At 39.1% G+C, this 9967-nt stretch overlaps 2 protein-coding genes across 2 annotated transcripts; one reads left to right on the top strand and one right to left on the bottom strand.

Moving 5' to 3' along the window:
• The first annotated feature begins 1812 nt into the window (after positions 1 to 1812).
• Positions 1813 to 3945, top strand: LOC101305210. Its single transcript, XM_004288098.1, has 3 exons — positions 1813 to 1880; positions 2045 to 2417; positions 3417 to 3945. Exons 2-3 carry the CDS (start codon positions 2046 to 2048, stop codon positions 3774 to 3776), a joined length of 732 nt encoding a protein of 243 aa, XP_004288146.1. The 5' UTR covers positions 1813 to 1880; position 2045; the 3' UTR covers positions 3777 to 3945.
• Positions 3946 to 6031: 2086 nt separating this feature from the next.
• On the bottom strand, positions 6032 to 9865 carry LOC101305507. Its single transcript, XM_004288099.1, has 4 exons — positions 9731 to 9865; positions 9258 to 9636; positions 7148 to 7894; positions 6032 to 7039 (listed from the first exon to the last, which is right to left on the bottom strand). The coding sequence occupies exons 1-4, from the start codon at positions 9748 to 9750 to the stop codon at positions 6236 to 6238; spliced, it is 1950 nt and encodes a 649-aa protein (XP_004288147.1). The 5' UTR covers positions 9751 to 9865; the 3' UTR covers positions 6032 to 6235.
• Between the last annotated feature and the right edge of the window lie 102 nt (positions 9866 to 9967).

The following is a 9967-nucleotide window of genomic DNA, read 5'->3' on the forward strand; positions in this document are numbered from 1 at the left end:
TCCTGCAAAGTTTTATCCAATTTGGAGATCATTTGGGTACCGAATTAGACTAAATGAATCAACAGAACAAAATTTGTCCAAATGGAACCGCTCGTGTAAATCACAATTACAGAATAGACAACGGTGGTCAGACTAAGTGTAGCGGCGATGACATACAAAGAATAACGACTTGGGCTAGGTGGCTGGGTTGCTGGACTTGAGAGCCCTTCTAGGGGTACCTCGATTTGGGCCAATCTAATGAGGCTGCTTCCATTGGGCCTATCAATTGGGGCTGCTTCTGGAGGGCCCATCAAATGGGCCGCTTCCTTGGGGCCATTTAAATGGGTTGGCTCTTTTTCCCAAAATTTAGGTATTATTATTATTTATTTTTTCTATTCTTGCAAACATGCTTGCCATAGGTGGTGAGTCTCTAGAACTCTTATGGTAGCTATATATTGCCTTATTCTGCAAATAAGCCTACCTTAGGTGGTAAGGTTTAACACTATTTTTTCAGTTTTTTGAATTGCCTAAAATCTATGTTTTCTAAGATATAGGCTCGTTTGGTTTAGTGCGCTTAAATGTGTAACGAGGCTGCAGCTCCTTGCAAGTCGCTTGTTCTTATTTGCCCTTTGTATGCCGGGCAGTGGAATGATTTGCTTTGTAACCTCTATTTGTGATCAATGATATTTCGTATGATTAAAAAAAAAATGAGGGGATTACCAAGATTAGACTTTTTGAATAGACTATTTCATAGACTCACATGCAGTAGCTGCAAGATTAGATGACCAGACAGTAGTAGCTTTGTTCCCTCCCACAATTTTAGTTTTAGTTGTTTAAGTTATGTGAGGTTACTTTGGTAAAATTACCTCATGACACATGATAGATAATAAACAATTTTTCCTTAATAGTTAAAAGGGTGCGGCTTTCCACCATACAAAATACACCCTACCTTCAAAACATTTTTTGTCACCTGAAATTCCTCATTTACCCTTTAATTACCAGGAGTATTCAAGAAAGGGCCTGGGAAAAATCAAACTATATACAGATGGGGCTATGCGGCTGTAAATCATTAAAACCCATCATTGAAATTGTATCTAGCCATCTTATCAATATCGATCATTTCAAAGTTCTAATAGTACTCTTGATCGGTTAAAATGTGGCCTGGGGGTTTCAGCTTTGCTTGGTCAGTGTTTCTACTCTTTCTTTCATATTTGATCTTGCTTATCTTTCCATCAAAAGTGCCCTTATAGGTTGATTTGCGGTGATCTTGGATCAAATGTCATTATTTTGGTGTTACATGATTGGGTTGATCAAATATAAGCAATTATAAACGATCGGTAGGTGCTAAAAAAGAGAGATAAAAATATAATGGGGTGATTGGGATCTATGTTTATGGAATTGTTGAAAAAGTGAAAATAAACTTGGATTTGTAAGGGCCTTTTGTAATTCTGTAATTATAGATTTCTGTAATTTAAAATTATCAAGGGGAAAATTAGATTAACATAGCTAAAATTATTATGTAGAGTGAATAAAGTAATTTATAAGGTGACAATAGCCGTATCCTTGTTAAAAACTGTTATTAATTGTTTAATGTAAATAGATTTATTCTCTCCTCATTTTCTTTTTTACCCTAACAAGGCCACGTGTAGTCGAGATTCCATTAACAGCGATCAATCGGAGTTAATCTAACAACGTCTATATCTCAAAATTCGAATTCGAATGCAGAACGAAATCGACCACTCACACGTGCCAATATTTTGATTAGTTTTTTGGGATCGGAGGTCAATAAGAGCGCTCATTTCTCATTTCAAACTTCGCCTTCTATCTCAAATCCTCCAAAAGCTTAAAGAAAAACCCACACACACAGAGCCGTCACAAACCCTAGACCATCCCCAATTCAGGTAAATCAGGCCTTCGATCTTTCTTTCATCTTCGCTCAGATCGATCTGAGTCGCCGTTAAGTTTTCAATTTTCCGGTGACGGTTGAGTTAGCCCTAGTTTTGATGGAGATTTTTCGTTTCTTTGAAATTTGAGATCTAATCTTGGTTTGAATTTGCCGTTTCAGAATGCCGGCGGAGTCGCGATTCAGGTTGGTGAGGCCGTTCGACATCGCCGAGGCCTTTGCTCAGAGGCCAACCGGCGGTGTCGGAATTCTTATCGAAGAGCGTCCGGAGCCGACGAGGCTAAGGGCGGCGGCGGTGGCAACTCCGGTGACTCAGAGGCCGCTAGGGATTTGGGCGAGGACGGGTGGTGGAGTGGCACCGAGCAGTTTGAGGACTCCGGGAACCGGACGAGGTGCGTTTGGGATGATGACTCCCGGAAGAGAGAATACGCCACCGGTCGGAGGGTCTAGCAGGAGAAGGGGACAGAGATCGAACAGTGTGTTACCTTCTTGGTACCCTAGAACCCCTCTCCGTGATATAACTGCAATTACTAGGGTAAGAATCGCTTTCTCTGACTTCTGTGTTTGTTTGATTAGTTTTAGGGCTTCAAAGAATTGATATATTATCAGGCCGGTAGTGTGTTCTTTATTTTCTGTATATATTCATTTGTTGCCCTTTGGTTGTGTGTTGTTTGATCTGTAAATTGCACAAGAATTTTGATGCTGATTGATCTACTGGGTCATTGTTTGATTACATTTAATTGTTAAATCAGCAATGGTGACTCAGGGGCTTAACTGAAACTCGAAGTGTAGTATACTTGTTTGCTTGGTGTATTGTACTAAGAGTCACTGGACTGCCATGGTCTCAGTATCATTATTTGGTTCAATTGGTTTGTTAAACAAAGAATCTTGTTGAATACATTTCATGGTCTCAGGTACATTATTGGGTGCAATTAAATGTGTTCCAAATTTCAGTGATTCATACTTGATTTTTCTTTGTTTGATTGAGTTATTGATCGAACAGTTTTATTGTATTGATTATGGTCGATGTATACATACGTGTCTCAGCTTTATCGAGTTAGATCAAATAGATTACAGTGTTCCTCTCTTTGCAGTCTTGTTAAGTTATGCAACAAGTATGTCATTTATTTGGTTCATACTTGCATACCTTAATTATCAAACTAGCCTCTCGTGCTGTTTGGTTTCTAAATGAAGTAATGCTATTGTTGAGTTCAGTTCACTCTATTTTTGTTGTGCGTTGTTTTAATGCCATTCCTTTCTCTGCTGTTTTCTTCCTCTATAGAAATATATTCAACGGGACATGTGAAAAAATTGAGGAAGTTTTATGTTTACACATTTTTGTTTGGTTCATAATTACACTTTGTTTATACTTTTGGTTCTGTGCTCTTAGTTATGAAATTAGCACCTCTTACTTATTGTCATGATAAGATTTACTACCAGCCACTATATATATATATATATATATATATATATATATATATATATATATATTATATGTTTAAAAAGTGCCTTATACTATGTGCTTTCTATTTAGGCCATTGAGAGGAGAAGAGCTCGCTTGGATGAGGAGAATGGCAAAACTGTAGAGGGTCAAGTTCCATCTCTACAATTTCAGGATGCTCCTCCTGAGCATCAAGTTCTTTCTGTCACTCCTTCAACCATTAAGAAGAGACCTTGCGCACCTCCTTCAGTTCTTAAAGTGCACAAAATTCTGCTAGAGGTGGCCAATCAGCCTGATGAGGGAGAGTTTGTTACACCACAGAAGAAGCTGCTGAACTCGATTGATAAAGTTGAGAAGGTGGTGATGGAAGAACTTCAGAGGCTGAAGAGGACCCCAAGTGCTAAGAAGGCAGAGAGGGAAAGAAAGGTTCGGACTTTGATGTCAATGCGTTGAGGAGAAAAGGAGTTTGGAGAAAGAAGACCCTCTACAGTAAAAGTTATCACCTTCTGGTGATACATTTTCTACCTATGCAGTGATAACCACAATCACCTTCTGGTGATAATGTGCAGTGAAGCTATCACCTTCTGGTGATAATGCACAGTGAAATTATCACCTTCTGGTGATAAATGGCTGTGAATATATCACCTACTGGTGATGCCAACTTTGGTTTAGCAAACTTGTGGTTTTCTGGCTGCACTTCATATCTTGCTGAAGGTGTCTGTACTCTTTAGAATTAGGGTCATCAGTAGTCAACTCTCATCACAGCTGAAGTTCAGTTTTTGGTGGTGTAGTGTAGTTTTGTATAACTATGGTTTTGTTTCATTACATCATTCTTTGATGCATGATATGATTCTAGTTTAGTTGGCTAATCTAGTTGTAGAAATTGTATTTGCTTGAATATCTTGATACAACGATACAACATATATAGCAACACTTCGGTTGCTGTTACAAAGAGAGTAAAGTAGTGCATTTACATACAGCAAATCCTAACTGATTAGTGATTATATTCAGGCAATAACACAGCAAATCTATTCTAGCAATAACACAGCAGATTAGAAACTGATTCTATTCTAGCAATAACACAGCAACGTACGTGATTGCAGCATTAACACAGAAACTGATTCTATTCTCTCTAACAGCTTGATGAGAAGCAATAAGAACTTTCTGTTTGAGCCTTCAAACATTGAATTTGAATTTTGGAATATTCTTTGGGTCTAATGATAGTATTAACAAAGAAACAGAAATTCAAACATTCTTGACGAACGTATGAGACTTGTACATCCATTTCACTTTGTTGCGTTCGCATGTGTTTTTCAGTTTGACAGAAACTAGGATTCTAATATTTGTGTGCATTTCTAATTGATGCAGAATATCAACAGATAAATTCCAGAGAAGAGAAGTCAATGATGGTGAGCAAATAGTACTGGTGTATACTTCTGTTTCTCTATCACTATAATCGGTTAAATTTGCTTCTTCCTTTCAGCAAACACTATATTTCAACCTCAAATGGAAAAGGGTGTTGGTCGTAGTTATTATTTGGGCAGCTTTTCTACTTCTTCAAATCTTGAAGGCAAGTTCTCTCTAATGCTGCCCCTTTCTCTGTTTCTCTTGCTGCTTGCATTTTTTCTAATACTTTTGAAATCGAGTGCAGAATGATATGACTACTTGCAGTAAATGGTATTGGGTCCTCGTCTGCTTACAGGCAGGTAGTAACCTTGTATGGTACAACTATTTTCCTAACTGTATTGTGCTGTGGGGACAGTCTTACCCATTCTGTTCTTGTTTTTTTGGTTTTTGCAGTTTCCTATAGCATTTGGGTTGTTTGGATATGAAGCAATCAAGTTGTACAAAGATTACAAGAAGAGAGTGAGCACAGGGAATTTAGAATCAATTTGTGAGGCTTCAATTGAATGGACTCCAATTTTGTGCATTCTGTGGTGTTTTGGGAGGCACAGTTGGGGGTCTGCTTGGATCTGGTGGAGGATTTATTCTTAGCCCTCTCCTACTAGAATAGGTGTTATCCCACGGGTACTTCAATGAACAGGTTGCTAGTGCAACAGCTACATTTGTGATGATGTTCTCAGCATCTTTATCGGTGTTGGAGTTCTACCTCCTCAAGAGGTTTCCATTCCATATGGTAGCTTTCCTTTTTGATTCATCTATTGGACAGTGAGGTACAAGTGATTTGACATAGAGTCATGTTTTACTGGTGTATCTTTTGCAGCATTGTCTTCACAAGTGTTTCTATCTCGGCTGGCTTTTGGGGACAGTCTCTTTTAAGGAAAATGGTAACATTTCTCAAATCTTAAGAGAGCATCGATCATTGTATTTGTCCTCTCAGGTGTCATCTTTGCTAGTGCCATCACAATGGGGAAAACACAACCCAAAACCATGTTCTATTACTTCTAACCAACTTTATATCATGTCTTAATTTCGGGTTTCTATCAAATTTCGTTTTCAAGTATCACGGGCATCCACACGAGTGTTCATATGATAGAAGATGGTGAGTTTATGGGATTCTTAGACTTCTGTAGCAGTGGCTGATCGCTGATAGCAATGCAAAACTGTAAAAAATGATGTAAATATAATTAGAACTCTTGAATTGAAAATATTGAACGATTGAAGCACATCAATAGAATGGTATGAGAATTCACAGGTTAATTTATTGTAGGTTCTGGCTTCCCTGCCATTAGTTGCAAGTCTATTGCATTCTAATTTAGCATCAGCACTAAACAAAGTAACAATCGTTTGTTTGTTGACAAGGGATGTATTATGTATATACAACCTGAAGAATTATTGAAATAGTTGAGTATGCATTACATATTGTGTAGACAACCAGATAGTGATCTAGATAGACAGAAAACATATGCATTACATAGCCTTCCAGGATGTGAAATCTGGAACTATGGGAATTACTCACCATCTCTAAACCTTGGGACCGAAGGATGGATTTGCTGCATCTGTGATTTCAGCTCTCTCAACTCTTCTACCCACAAAGAATAGCTCGAGTTCTTTGCTACAACGTCTTTAGAGACCTCCTTACGGTCAACTAACCTGGTTGCATACATTTCAAAGCTATTAAGACTTTCCCACAGCAAAGGCAGCTTCCTTACATTAGTCTCACTTCTAACATTAGCTAGACACTCTCTAGCTTCCTCCACCCTCGCCCAGAAGCAAGAATCCTGAGTCAAACCTGCAAACTTGCTTCTCACACTAGTGTTTTCTTCCGGACCAACCTCTCTTTCTCTCCACCACCTGTCGAAAATCTCAAACCTCCTCTCTCTTCCATGCTTCAAGTAATGACCCTTGATCCGGTGCATATCTGATCTATAGTACTCTGCGATGTCGAGTGGCTCGACTAGTAGCTTGTAGAACTGGGAACCGTTTACCCATTTTCCTCGCTTGTTAAAATCATGAGGCAGCTCGTTGTTCTCCAGCATGCGCAGCACATCATTCCAAAATCCAGAAAGCAAGAGACGGTTCATGTTGATTTTATGATCCCTTTTCGATGATCCTCGTCGCTTGAAGGAGTCATAGTAACCAAGTTGCTCATCAGACTTATCACAGGATACCATATACCACTCTATTTGAGCTCTGTAAGGTACGACCTTGGATAGCCTGATGGCTAAGTTTGCACAGTTCAGGCTTGGTGTACGCAGATGTCTCATTCCTCTAGCCATCTTGAGGCAATCTACCGCCGGCCCGGCAGTTGGTTCCTGAGACAAAGAATGAAAGAAATCACTAAAGTACATCATTCATGAAAAAGATAAACTGCTTGCATTGAAATTGAAGAGTGATAAGTGAGGAATTGATCGAGCTAATACCTGTTGGCTTATTCCTGATGACTGCAATGCCAGTGCAACCCCTGCTTCATAGCTTGACTCCGGAATCACTTCCCCTTGAAACACGCTTTTCTTCTTCAAGAGCTGTGAAGAAATCATCCCAACATACTGTCCATAATTTAGATGATCATCGATGCAGTAGCTGGGATCTGCAGTCGCAAGCATCAAATGCATCATTTTGATCACAGATGCTGCATTCTCCACACAAATAGCTCCCTCTTGTGAGCAAAACAGGTAGTTCCCAAAGGGCCAATACAAACTATTTGCTTTCTCTTCTCTTGCTTCTGCTTGTGCTACTGAAGACACTAGCAAATTATAATGTGATACGAAGCTGAAGAGTTGAGCTTTCTCTTCCTCACCAAGCTGAAGCACCGGAAGCTGTCCAAAGTTGCTTGGAGAAGAAGCCAACATAGACATCTGCCAGTACTGCAGCAAGAAATGCAGTTGGCGAGTGCAGGACTCTAGAGGAGCAAAGAGGAGTCTTGGCATGATGTCATACTTAGACACCACATGGCAGAAATTGCCACCCCATCTTTCCCTAAGGATTGCTCGGGAAAGCGATTCGTTACCAAGTAATGGTGAACCGAATGTAATGCAAAGCACCGGAAGGGTAGAAGAGATGGATTGCAGGTAACAAAGGAGCCAAAGAGCGCAGAGTGAGGCAGTTGTTCCTCCTATAGAGTGGCCTGTGATCACAATGGACTTGCTTCCATTTATCAGCGCCAACATCTGCACCAGCCACCATCATACATTTCATTAGATGTTGAAATTCATTAGTCTCTAATACCCCTTATGACTGAATGTATCATTTAACTGGCATCAATGCATTGGTGTTTACACATATGTTAGCCTTCTTTTGTTTTACATATGCAGTGTTCTTCTTCTTATTTTTTTTTCTTTGCGCAGGGTTAGTTAGAGTTGAGATTAGTGAAACGAATTGGCAGTGGGAAAGCAAATAGACCCTTTTGTTCTTTCCTATTTGGCATATAGTGTACCAGCTGGGAAACTAGGAAAGCAATCCACCAGTCAAATCAAATAGTCAACAGTTTCGACAACACGTCTCTCCAGGAAATGGTTAAATTGCCATTTGGCTTCATACAGAAAACCACATGAAAGTTTGGTTCGAGCCACAAGCTCCAACATTCGGTCATCAATTTTTTCTTTTTGTCTTTTTTCTTTTGGCAAGGATTTGATTGAAAAAGAAGGAAAAGAACAAGAAGGAACCATGGTTCGTATATTTTAACTTTGTCTTATATTTTTCGAAATATTTTCCAATGTGTTGATCATATTTCATACTCTTATGAGTTGGTTTTCAAATAGCAATGCATGAAAGTCTTCATTTAGTGACAAAAAAAGATAAATTATTCTCGACATATATCCCAACTTAACGATTTGGACATCAATGATTCCTAAAAACTCACATAAGAGTATTCTTAAGATGACGTTGAGAAAAATCACAAAATATAAGAAGTTAATGTGTTCTATTGTAATTATTCTATGGACCAATTTGCAGACCCATATCAATTAGTAGTGTCATGATAACGACCATCAAATTAAAACTCAAGCAACATGTGATGAAAGAGTAGTTTTTGGTGGACATTTTGAATCCCATCGTGTCTGGCTGGAAACTTGGAATGCTTTGAAGCTAGACAGAATATTTCATGATCAATTTTTGGGGTGGGATGGATGGTGACCTTTGAAGCTGCCATAGGCCCGGTCCAGTTCGAACAGTTCTTTCTAAAAGGACTACATATGTTCTAGATTTAACAAGATCGATACAAAGGAATTTACAAAAAAAAAAAAAAAAAAAAACAACTAAACGTCTCTACCTAGAACTTTTCTTCTAACTAATAGCCTCATATATAGCTTAGGAAAAAATTCATATACTAACTACAAAATTAGCTTAAGAAAAACTTCATGTATTAACAAAATCGCTACTAGTCGAACGTGACAAAAGCAATTCTAGAGAAACAATTGTTTAACTTGACTTAGGTTAGTTATATAAAACGAGAAGACTAGAAATAATGGAAAGTCATATATACATTTTGCACGTAAATTATTCAATGAAAAAAATGATGAAATAATGTCTGACCTGGTCTTGGAAAGCTTGGGAGCTACGAAGAGACAAGAAGAGACGGAGCAGGCCTGCATGAACCATCACTGCATCCTCATCTTCTTTCCCATTCATACCACTGTTACCACTTTTCGTCAACACCGCAAAAGGACGGTCACCGTCGCCGGCGCCGGCGCTATCCAATGGCACCAAGTTTCTGCAAGTGGAGTAGTACTCGGAGTCGTTCGTGATCGTTTGGATACTGCAAGCTGAGAAAGCAAAGTAGCCGACATCTCCGATTCGCTCCGATACGAAACCCGAAAGAGCTGTGGCGTTGGAGAGGCTGCACAGCCTCCATGAGTCGCTGAGCAAAGGCGTCGACGCCAGCAAACTCGCCACCAGCTCACTGCTCTCAAACCTGCACGCATTAGTAGGTTAACATTAAATAGTCAAAAATTGGAAAATTAAGAGAGCAAAGGTGGATTAATCAACGAGCGAGTTAGTTAACTTACGGTGAAGCTTCGGCTTCCATGGACTAGTTAGCTAGCTGGATGTTGTTGTTGTTGTTCTTCTTCTTCTTCTTCTTGTATAATGGGGTTACTGGAGTGGTCTTTACTCCAGAGAGGAGAGTTTGAATGAGATTCCGCGTGTTTGAATTTGGGACGTACTATTCTATGGTATTGAGGATTTAAAAAGACTTGTTAGTTGAGTGGTGGGTTTATATATTCTTCCATTTGTTTTAGTGGATT

The sequence above is a fragment of the Fragaria vesca genome, linkage group LG1 (genome assembly GCF_000184155.1).
Source record: "Fragaria vesca subsp. vesca linkage group LG1, FraVesHawaii_1.0, whole genome shotgun sequence".
NCBI lineage: Eukaryota > Viridiplantae > Streptophyta > Magnoliopsida > Rosales > Rosaceae > Fragaria > Fragaria vesca.

Excerpts from the sequence above, each read along its gene's own strand:
- LOC101305210 (XM_004288098.1), top strand. The coding sequence starts at position 2,046 with ATGCCGGCGGAGTCGCGATTCAGGTTGGTGAGGCCGTTCGACATCGCC. Across the intron at positions 2,418-3,416 it reads ATATAACTGCAATTACTAGG|GCCATTGAGAGGAGAAGAGC; the intron begins GTAAGAATCGCT and ends CTTTCTATTTAG.
- LOC101305507 (XM_004288099.1), bottom strand. The coding sequence starts at position 9,750 with ATGGAAGCCGAAGCTTCACC. Across the intron at positions 9,637-9,730 it reads ATGGAAGCCGAAGCTTCACC|GTTTGAGAGCAGTGAGCTGG; the intron begins GTAAGTTAACTA and ends TAATGCGTGCAG. Across the intron at positions 7,895-9,257 it reads CCCAAGCTTTCCAAGACCAG|ATGTTGGCGCTGATAAATGG; the intron begins GTCAGACATTAT and ends TGGCTGGTGCAG.